General features: G+C 27.1%; 1 protein-coding gene across 5 annotated transcripts; it reads right to left on the reverse strand.

Annotated features, from left to right (window-relative positions):
• Nucleotides 1-284: 284 nt before the first annotated feature.
• Nucleotides 285-10,737, reverse strand: LOC127068651 (F-box/LRR-repeat protein 7). 5 transcript variants are annotated; one of them, XM_051005070.1, is made up of 9 exons: nt 10,715-10,737; nt 9,797-9,896; nt 4,125-4,324; nt 3,410-3,684; nt 2,760-3,026; nt 2,185-2,554; nt 1,589-1,792; nt 1,284-1,488; nt 285-845 (listed from the first exon to the last, which is right to left on the reverse strand). In XM_051005070.1, the coding sequence occupies exons 1-8, from the start codon at nt 10,720-10,722 to the stop codon at nt 1,353-1,355; spliced, it is 1,560 nt and encodes a 519-aa protein (XP_050861027.1). In that variant the 5' UTR covers nt 10,723-10,737; the 3' UTR covers nt 285-845; nt 1,284-1,352. The 5 variants fall into 5 exon arrangements, with proteins under 5 accessions (XP_050861027.1, XP_050861030.1, XP_050861026.1 ...); XM_051005073.1 differs by lacking the exons at nt 9,797-9,896; nt 10,715-10,737 and adding exons at nt 4,848-4,939; nt 8,539-8,819; XM_051005069.1 differs by lacking the exon at nt 10,715-10,737 and having other exon boundaries at nt 9,797-10,066.
• Nucleotides 10,738-11,898: the final 1,161 nt, after the last annotated feature.

Genomic DNA, 11,898 nt, shown 5'->3' on the forward strand with positions numbered 1-11,898 from the left:
TAAATATATAATTTTTAATCAAGATGTAGGATGATAAAGGTAAATATATAAATATTTTGAAGAGGTTAAAACATGCGAGAATAATCTTTTATAAAAGTGATTAATAAATAAAGAAACTTTATATATATATATATATATATATATATATATATATATATATATATATATATATGGAGTAAATATTTTGATTTAAATTATTAAATTATGTAGATTGAAATATTCAATAAATTATAGATAATATTATATAAAGACGATCCTCGCATAATATACAATACTAAAAACAACTTTTTATAATTAGTTTTGTAATAATTGTTTTTTCTCGTCAAAAACTTGTACATACATACATATATACATATATACAACATACATACATACATCATACATACGATTTTCCTTTTCTTTTCTTTAATTTTTAATGGTTATAATATATATATATTTTTTGCCCATACTTTTATAAAGAACCGAATGATAAAATCAATCACTTATAACAATATACCCGTTCCGTTCAGTTGACTTGAAGATATATTTCTAGTTTCAATGAATTTTAATTCGTCATTTTTCTTTATACACACACATAGACAGTGCAATCATTTATTGAAAAAAATAAAAAATAAAATATATATATATAAATCTTCATGATCATTAATTGATTATTTCATGTTCCTAATAAATGACGAATATTATTACTTCCAATAATTCGAAGTGCAATAATTAGTATCATATCGATTACTAGAACGCTAGTTACTTCGTTCCGACGATAATAATGAGGTATATTATATATCGGATACCGCATCGGTAACCACAGAAAATTGATTGTCCTGGATATATTTGATGGTTGCTCGTATCTAAAAAAAGAAACAATAAGAGAAAATGTAATATATTATTATTACATGAGATCTCACTTCTCTCGTTTCTTATTGATATAAAGATAAAGAAACATGGAAAAAAATAATTGATTGATTGATTAGTTTTTCGACTTATGAAAAAAAAAAAATAAATAAATAAATAAATAAACATCTTTATTTTATATAGCATATATGTGTATATTGTATGTATATGTATTATATATTATATCTACTATAGTATAGACAGGTTGAACCAAAAGATTTTAAGTGATTGTAAAAATCAATAATTTTTTTTTTAACTTTTTCAAACTACAAGCTTAAGAATTTTCCAAATTCATCCTGTATAATATTTTGTACAATAGATAGTTAATTCTTAATTTTCTCTTAACTTATTTAAACGATAAAAATAAATATTACAAGTTCTTAGATATCGTTTACCTTCGTAAATATCGCCTAACTTCAAAAATCCATTAGTATGAAAGCATTAGTTTGACGTCACGTTTGACATCAATTAAAAATCAAATCTTTGTAATTTTGTAGCAAATAATAATTCGACACTCTGCAACAAGTTGTCGTTCGTACGACCGTCAATCTATCGGCACGTTCGAAATTAGCTTTAACGATTTCGTAATATCTTCCATCGCTGAAAGAAATATTTTTTTAATTATTTTGTTATTATCTTTTCTTTTTCCTTATTTGTTCTTTATTTTGCTTTTACATTATTATATATTTGATATACCTACCTCAAAACCAAACACTTGAGTTTAATACACTTAACGCGTAAAATGTCGATGGCTTTTTGACTTTTATCGGAAAATCTTAAATTTTCTGGATCCCAACGTAACTCCAGTCGTTCTAAATTTGGACAATTATTAGCGATTCCATCCATTAATTGATCCACGTGAATATTAACGCCAAGTCTCTCTTGGGTACCCATTACGAGAATTCTATAATCAATTGTTAATTCGAATCTTACTAGATAAATTCCTTCTATTGTTTTATAATTCAGTGATTCTCTATATATAATATTAAATAAGAGGAGAAAAAAATTGAACATTCACGCGTACACATAAAACTTGTCAAGAATAAAACTTAACAAAACATTGGACGTGCTACAAAAATTTGTAGATCCAACGAACCATTATTAGATTTATTGATAGAGAAATCCTGCTGATTCGAACAGACGAGAGTTATTTTGTTAGATTCCACGGTTTTTATAAATTAAAAAAAAAAAAAAAGAATAATGAAATACAGTAAAATAAATAAAAATATAGAAAACCACTGTCACTTTATCAACATTTCGAAATATTGAGTAGAAAAAGAAAAAGAAAATTCTTACTTGGCATTAGTGAGAATCGGTAAAACACTTTGCCAGAGTTGATCGGTGATATGTGGCATTCCAGATAACGAAATACCCCAAAGTTGATGGCCATGTCTCGATAAGAATTTGTGCAAAGCATCATCAGTTAAATTGTCCGAACTGTCAAGATCCAAAGCAGTCAAATTTCGTGGATTGCCAGATTCTACCCATGCCTTTAACACGCTATCATTGAAGCCATTTAATTGGCCTGCACTAAGGAAACGAAGACCAGGTATTCTGGTCAACATGTCGATCAAACATTCAGTTGATAAATCCGTAGCTGTTATATCAAATTCTTGGATACTGGATTTCTCCCATTCGACTTGCATCACATAATCGCTTTGCAAATCTGAAAACATGATCGATAGTTAATGATCTTGATCGATGAATCGTATTGAAGAAAATATTTATTTTAACTTTCATCTTGAATTAATTTATACAACATTTAAGGAATATATTATTTTGCGAACGCGTATCTTCGTATAAATTTAATCGAGAATTTTGATTGTTTTATCGATCATTGTGTTATTAATATTAATAACATCGATCCTTACTTGTTCCTTGCATTAGTAGACACTTCAATCTTCTACTACGTTGGAATAGCGTCTTCATGGTCGAACCTGTAACCTTGGCACAAAAATTCACTGCGAGACACTCTAGTTGTATGCAATTCGAAGAAAATGCATCTATATGGGAATCGTCGACGAAATTGATCCCATACAAATTGATCACTCGCAAATTCGGCGTCGCCGATTTCAATTTGTGCACGTTTATCACCTCGTAAATTTCTTCTTCCTCTTCCTCGACTTTTTCGTAAGTTCCTGTAATGTCAATTTATTGTTAATTATAAACGAATCTTTTAATTGCAATTATTTTTATAAATAGAGATGAAACGTTTTCTTTTATTTGTAAATGTTTTTATTAAGACAGTGGGATTCTAAATCTCTGTGATTATTTTTTTTTTTTATAAAAATAGGAGGATTATTTATTATTATAGTATATATATATATATATATAGTCGTTCGATTAAAAAAATGTTGACATATGGCAGTGGTTTTCAATTAAAAAAGAAATATATATATATTTTTTTAATTTTTTTCTTTCTCATAAAAGAAATTACTTTTATAAAAAGGGGAGATGTTGCCTGTGTCAGTGGTTTTGAAATCTTGTAAAACAAATTTTTTATAACATGAGTTGAACGTACCAATCAAATGAAGTATTTCCAAGCCATTGATGAAATTATAAATCTTTCTCATGAAACCTTCCATAAATATGACTTCCGAAAGACAGATACACATGTATTTAAGTTTTGTCGGGAATGCTTGCATCTCTGAGAAATCGTGTAACTGCATGGCCGTTGAGAAATCAAGGAGCATGTGAGTCAAATTAGGACACTTGTTTGCTAATTCATGGAGAACGGTATGAGTGATAAGTTCGATCGGTAACTCGATGTATCTTAGAGATGCACCAAAACGTACGCTGGAAATTATTCATAATTAATTTATTTAATTTAAATATATATATATAAAAGAAAATAATAATACCAATAACAATGATGTCATACTTATCCATTAATAATAATTAATAATATTATTAAAAATAATAATGATATTTAATAATAGTAATACAGATGCCATATTTATTTAATAATAATAATAACAATAACAATAATAATAATAAAGATATTATATTTATTCATTTAATAATGACAATGATAGTAAAGAAAAAAAAAGGGAAATATTACATATATGTAAATCAAAATTAGAGAAATAAGATATTATACATGGGACATAATTTTAAGAACGTTCCTACTATTTTTGCACTTGGCATCGTTTAGCGAACAATATTACGTCGGAGACGTAGATATATGTATAAAAAAGATCATTTTAACTAACAATATGATGATATTATTCTCTAACCTTATTAACTGTAGTAAACTTTCAAGTGATCCAACATGGAGCCCACTGATTTCCGGTCTCAATGATACGTGTTTCCAAAGACGCGTGTCGTACGCGATTTGCCTCCATTTTTTACAAACCCTTGCGACCTTGCATATTTCTCGATGCGATAGATAACTGAAGACATTTAGAATTACCTTGTCCGGTAGTTTTTCTATGGTCTAAGAAAAAAATATTTTACGATGAACAACGACGAAAGAAACAGTCGATATTGCTGAAATAAATTGTAAAAAAAAAAAGAAAAAAGAAAAAAAAACAAGAAAAAGAAAAATATAAGAAAAAAGAGTTAAACAAAAAAATGCCACTTTAAAAAACAAAAGATCATTAATTTTTAATTAATAAAAAATAAGTAAGAGTTTAAGCATTATAATGCAAACAAATAAATGGCATATTAATCGTTACAATTCGTAAATATTATAATCTAATCTAATAAAAATTGATTTATACATATCGTAAAGAGAGAAAAGAAAAAAGTATATATGTATGTATATACAATATATACGAAGCACAACTAAACAAAATTGAGATTTACTTTTCCACCTACATATCTTTCTATATAATTTATTTTCCTAGGAGAGAAAAAAAAACAAACAAAAAAAAAAGACTAAAGAAAAACCAAAAGAAAAAAAAAACAAAAATCTAGATCAATTCCAAGAGAAATTTTCAACATAGTCGACAACTTACGGTGGCTGCAAAACGACTCTTAATAACACCACCTTCGGAAACGAACATCTGAGACGTTTCCACAGCGATCTGACCCCATACATCTACACCTCCTAGATCCATGGTGTTATTTTTTCTCGATACGATACCAACACGACAAATATATGTGTGTATATGTATATGTATATAAAAAAAAAATAATAATAAATAAATAAATAAACAAAAGAAAAATCCACGAACAGACGAAAATTAGAAAACAAAGGAGAAATTAAAAAATAACAATAAAAATAAAAACTTGAGCCGTTCTCACTTATGTTAAGAAATTTCGAAAAAAGATGAGTGTGTTCTTTATGCTTTTCTTCTTTCTCCTCCTCTTCTTCTTCTTCTTCTTCTTCTTTTTCTTCTTCTCTTGTTTTTCTTTTTTTATTTCTTTTTTTTCCCTTTTTCTCTATCAAGTTCAACGTCAATGAGAAACACTAATTTGCACTTAACGTTCGAAATAGATACGTTTTTTTGTTTTTGTCTGTCTGTGCGCGTGTGTATTTTTTTTTTTTTTTTTAATCGCCGAAACTTTTTAATACGATCGAAATGAAGAGAGGGGAAAAGAGAAAAAAGGTGGAACGGACTACAATACAGATTTTATAATTATGATCGTGGAGAAAATCGTGGCACGAGGCTCGATTCGCGTTTCGCAGAAGCCACAAGTCTTCTCTCTGCCCTTTTAATCGGATCGCGCATGCGCGTTGTCCTAAATATAAGACTCCGTTAGTCTCGCTTACACTTTATTTTAGAATCATTACCTGCGCTATCGCCAACGGGCCAGTATTCGTGTTTCGCGTATTTGATGATTTTATAATGATAGAGATCGACCACGAGAAAAAAAAAAGAAAGGAAAAAAAACAAGGTTAATTAATCGAATAAATGCTATAAATAATAATTTATTTACGAACATTTCGATCGCTGATTTTTATCGGCCGTTTATTTATTTATTTATTTTTTTCTTTTCTTTTCTGAATTTATACGAGATTAACAAGAATCAAAAAAGGACAAAAGAAATATTAATGGAAATGAAAAAAAAAAAAAAAATGGAATGCAAGAATGAGAAACAGACAAGTAAGATAAGTCGAAAGAAAAAAAAGTTAATTTTAATTCATCGTTTCATTCAATTATTATAAATTTTAAATAAGTATTATGAGAGAGAAAGGGATTGTGAGATATTAACAAAGAAATTATTTTTATATAAAAAACAATCGAAGAAAAAAAAGATTAATTGAAATGTTAATAACTCTTTTTTGAAAAATAAAAAATTTGTTTAATATTGTAACACGACAATTGAAAATTATCCTTCAATTATTCCCTTTTAAATAATATAATACTCCATTATCTTTCTGTTATGAAAACGTTTAAAAATTCTATTGTTATCTCTAATAAATAAATAACAAAATTCAATTACTGTCGAAATAAAAATATTTGCTTATTCAATGATTTCATATAAACAACTAAAGATCGAATATAAATTCTCAAATAAAAGTAACTTAAAAACATAATGAGGTACACTTTTTTAAATGGATGAAAATCTAATCAAATATTAAATTACGCTTATTTCTTCAATAAATGAAAATCCAATTAACTAATAAAAAACAAATTCTTTTTAATCTCGAATACTTTTTAAAAAAATTATCATTATCATTATTATTATTATGAAAATATAATTTTAAGAAGATTTTACCAATTTTATAAAAACCATAATTACGAGTTAAAAGACATTTTTTGAAACAAGTATGACAATTTCAACAATGACAATATTGTCAAATTTTCTCGTATTTTTATCAACTTATGCCAAATGTTCGAACGAATTTACGAGAAAAATATGGAAAAATTAACTTTATAACTTTTTTATAAAACACTTTATAACTTTTATATATTTGAACGATCATAATTGATAAACATGAGATATATTCTACCTTCGACGTTAATTCGATTAATTGTCGATAAATAATTGAGTGTAACGAACGTGAGTTGCCTGTGGAACGTGAGAGAGACAAACAGTTGGCTAGATTTCAACGAGTCATGCCAGCTAATTAGAATGTCGAAAATTTAACATTTTAATTAATAATTAATAACAATAATATCTAAATTAATCTAAAATTAATTACATATATAAAAAATATAAACATATACGAGTTAAATTATATATCTTAATCAAAACAAAAAAATCAATATATTATAAATTAATAATTAATAACAAAGAATACAAGAACTGATGAAGAAATTGATGAATAAAATAAAATAAAAGTTAAGAAATAGAAGGATAATTAATTAAAATAGAAGTCAATTAAGAAAAAAAAACTTATTAATTCGGAATTAAAAAAAAATTTACGATAGATAAAAAATGTAAAAAAAAAAGTATCGATCAATTCGAGGATTAATCATTGGATAGTCAAGATTATAATAGTTAATTTATATAAATAAATTAACTGGATAAATCGATAATTTTTTAATGGGTCAAATCTTCCTAGCTGATTGTAAAAATCAATTGATCTTTTAGTCTAATATATTCTTCTGTTTCTTTTCTTTTTTTTTTTTTTTTTTTAGATTGCAAAGCTACAAACTTAACTCATAAAATTACAAATCTTAAAAAGGTCTTAAAAAGGAGTATTTGATTTTTTTAAATTATTTAAGCATTTTTAACCCACTGAAAAACTTTTGGTCCAACCTGTATATAGTATATATAATATGTGCTCATGTGTATGTGTATATATATATATATATATATATATATATATATATATAATATTAAGTTAGAGAAGCCCCTAAAAATGCACGACGCAATTCATTCGTTTGGTTTCCTTATTTACCAGTTCGATTCTGAATAATTTTATATCGATTTTATTATATTATATATATATATATCTTTCTGTAATTATAAAAATACGATCAATTCCAAAACTCGAGATCGAAGTAACTCGAATTTAGTCACGAATTTTATTTAAACTTCAAAGAGTCAATTTGTTTAATTAATTTAAACGATACGTTGAATACTCTTATACATTTAATATAAATATTCATTAATTAGAATGGATATCAAATATACTCATATATTTAAATTTTCATATGAAACGTAAAAACCTGATAATATTTATGGATCTTTCAAAGAATTACGAAGATAATTATTTATTGTTCATTTTGTTATATTGATAACACGAAGAAACTGTCTGAAGTTTAGGCCTACAAATGACCTAATTAAACTTTATTTGAACTTGGCATGAATTTCAAATGGAATTTGTTTCTATATATACATAATTACACACACACACACACACACACACACATGTGATTAACTCTATTACTATAATATAGTCCATTAATAATACGATATTATTAAAATAGTAATAAAATTGTAATAATAAAATATATTATACTATATACTAATAATACAGTATTAAAACAGTAACAACAGTAGTATAGTACAATCTACAGTATATTAATAATTAATGACAGTAATAAATTTTAAAGAAATTACAAAAGAAAACTTAATGGACTCAAAAATAAAAAAGAAGGTTTAAAAAAAGATTGTTAAGACTTCCAAAATATTATTTTTCCTTCTGTTCCTTCTTTTTTTTATACCTACATACATATACATATATATACATTTTTATATACATACATATATATGTATGTATGTATTACAATTTACTTTTATTTCATTTACCTTAATTTTTGATGTTAAATTTCTACGCGTATTAAATCCAATATCATCTCTGGATATGGCAGTAGTAGCATGTACAACGTTCAAATGTGTCCAAGTACTCATTATATCGATTGATATAATAGTCACTAAAATTATTCTACGAAACTTACTTAAATCGGATCGTTAATAAATTAACAATCTATAACGAATAGTAACCTTAATCGTAACAATGTTTTTAATCGTTTGACCGATCTAGAAGAGAGCACACTACCAACTGTGAGTCTGACTTTAATTAGTTATAAATAAAGACAAGCTAACGCAAGCTAACCGATGGATGAGTCGTGCGCCAGAATAGATAGCCCTCTTATTGACATACTCAAGAGGCATCATCGATGAATACGTTACATCTCAGTAGAAAAGAGGAAGAGAGATAAACAGATAGAGAAAGAGAGAGAGAGAGAAAGAGAGAGAGAGAAGGATGTTAAAAACATGCCGATGAACATCCCAACGTTCCTTCAAGCTTGCCAAAAGATGATTCTTACATTCCTGAACGATATGTATGTGTGTATGTGTGTCTGTCTCTGTCTCTGTGTATGTATGTATTTGTACGGTCAAAAAAATTTTCTTTCGTCCCTTTTAACCAAACCATGGCGAACCCCGTGAATTGCGGGAAAAGTATAAGTGACTCGTGAATTTTTTAAAAGTTAAGAACTCGAACTTCGAAGTGAATTATTTAGAAGAAAAGAGAAGTGGAAAAAAAGCAAAAAGTATAGAAAGTAAAAAAATCGAGATATCAAATCTTTAAAAAAAAAAAAATGTCCTGATAATAATCTAACATATGGATAGAATATTTTGATTTATCTAAATTTCGTTTCTAATAGGGATATCAAAATGTCCGTGGGGATAATTCTAATTGTCGAGTTATGTAACGTCATTATAAAGCAAATATATTATCTCGCTGATTTCGAATAAAATTGTACTATTTGATTTTTGTTTTATCGATATTGTTCTTACCATAAATCGATAAAAGATCTCACGAAAAAATATGGAATTTGTTTTTTATATTTTATATTCTCTTAGTGCTAATATCTAAACCGCGCTCGACGAGTATAACATTTCTCGTTTGATTGTGAAAAAAGAAAAAAAAAAAAAAGATTTGTTTCAATCGTTTAAACGTAAAAAAAAAATCTAAGTGATTTAATAATCATCAACGATTTCATTGGAATATCATTATTAAAATATCTTTGATTTGTCAGTTAATTTGATTTTTCAATCTCACCGTATTAGAACGTTTGATGATCTTCTCTTTTCCATCCTCCTCGAGACAATTGAGTTGTTGCAGTGCTGCCTCCACGCTCAGGACATTCCAATTGGACATTCTTCGTATATCCATGATGGCACGTATGTATGTTGAATGTTGAAATCGATCAGAAAAACGAAGGAAGAAGACACGAGGATACACGAAAAAAGAAACGTATATAAAAAAAATAATAAATAAGATTTTTAGTGCTTTTAACGGATATTTTTTTCTTTTTTTGGTGTGCTGTATATGTTTAGATCTTTATTTATTTATTTATTTATTTATTTTTTTTTTTTTAAATAAAAAATAATACTTTTGCACACGATGAACCAAAAAAAAAAAGAAAAAAATGGACGATTATATACGCACATATAACACACGATCTCGATTTTCAAGTGATCGATCGATCGATCGATCGATCGATTTTTCGTTCGATCGATCGAAATATTATCACTAATATTTATTCACAACACAGAATTAGTATTACGATCAAAGAAGAGTTAAATGATAACAAGTGTATATTACTTTGGACTGTACGTTCACTTTTATACCGTTCTCTAACAAATCGACTCTTTCTCCGACGAATTATCGTAAAATGGATATTAGAGTGTATCTTCGAGATGTTAACGATGATGTTTCGTATGAAAACGAATTAATAAAAGACAATTCTTTTTCATCAATTTCGAATCACTGATTATAACTTTTGGACAATTCTCGTTCGATGATGTTTCGAGCAGGCACGAATATATATATTATGTAGTAAATGAAATGTCGAATATTTAAGAGAGAGGCCTGATACGATTGACTCTTGCCTTTTTCTTTTCTTTTTTTTTTTTCTTCTTTTTCTTTGATAATCCAAGAAAAAAGATGTTCGCGACTGAACGAAAATGGACCTACTCGGTCATCTTGATGTTAACTCGTACGAATCTAATATAAGTCAGCTTGTATGTTAACCGACAGTCGGAGAGGAGAAAAATGTAACTAAAATAATCTCGAAAGTTTCTCTGCTTCCTCGAAATAGAATTACTGGAGTGGCTGTGATGCCATGTGGGAGTTGTACGGCCAGTAGAGGGCAATCGCGGCATCACGCAAAAACTATTTCGACGATTTCGAAAACGTAATTTTCTATGCGTTGTGCGCCAAGCTTAAATTTAAAAATTTTTTATCGAAAATCTTTCGAAACGTTTTCGCTAAGTTTCTTTTTTTTTTTAAGTAAATGAATAAAATAAAAAGAAATTAAATAACAATCAAATTTTCTGTAAATTTTTATCAATTTTACAATTAACATTTCACGTACATAATTCATTTTATTAATTTTTACGATTAAACGGGAAATCAGAAGAATTAAATGTCGTATGTTCTACTACAGGTGGTTAAAACTACTTGTTCGAGAGTCAAACTCGAGCCTTTTGGCTGGTAGCCACTTAGAACTTGATTAATTAGTTCCGCGCATTGCACCAGTGTGTACAAAAAGTACAAACTATCGTACTTTCTTTTATGACCGAGAGATGGAATTACGAATGATTTACCGACGATCGATAATGAACATTCCTATGAAAGTTGGTAATCGCTTATACCTTTATCAGTCATTGTTGAACCGATTATTTTAGTCGATAATAGAAAAGTTTTTATGGATTGTGCACAGAGTTTAAATAGAAAAATTCTAACAAAAAATTGTTCATATCTTGTTCTACTAAAAAATATGTTTCGTATGAAAAATAAATGAATAAATAAAAGAATTAAATCTCAATCAAATTTCTATAAATTTTCATATATTTTACAATGAATATTTCATATAGTTGATTTTAATGACTTTTTGATTAAACCGGAAATAAAAAGGATTAATATCGTATATTCTATCACAGATAAAGTTAAACTACTTGTTCAAGAATCAAATTCAAGTTTTTCGATTGATAGCTGTTTCAAATTTGATTAATTAATTCTTGTGAATTGCATGAGTGTGTAGAAAAAAACGAAACATTTCTTTTTTTTGTAAACGATAGATGGAATTACAAATGATTTATCGACGGTCGGTAATAAACATTCCTATAAAAGTTGATAATAGCTCCGACCAAATTGAT

This window comes from Vespula vulgaris, chromosome 13 (genome assembly GCF_905475345.1).
Source record: "Vespula vulgaris chromosome 13, iyVesVulg1.1, whole genome shotgun sequence".
Taxonomy (NCBI): Eukaryota; Metazoa; Arthropoda; class Insecta; order Hymenoptera; family Vespidae; genus Vespula; species Vespula vulgaris.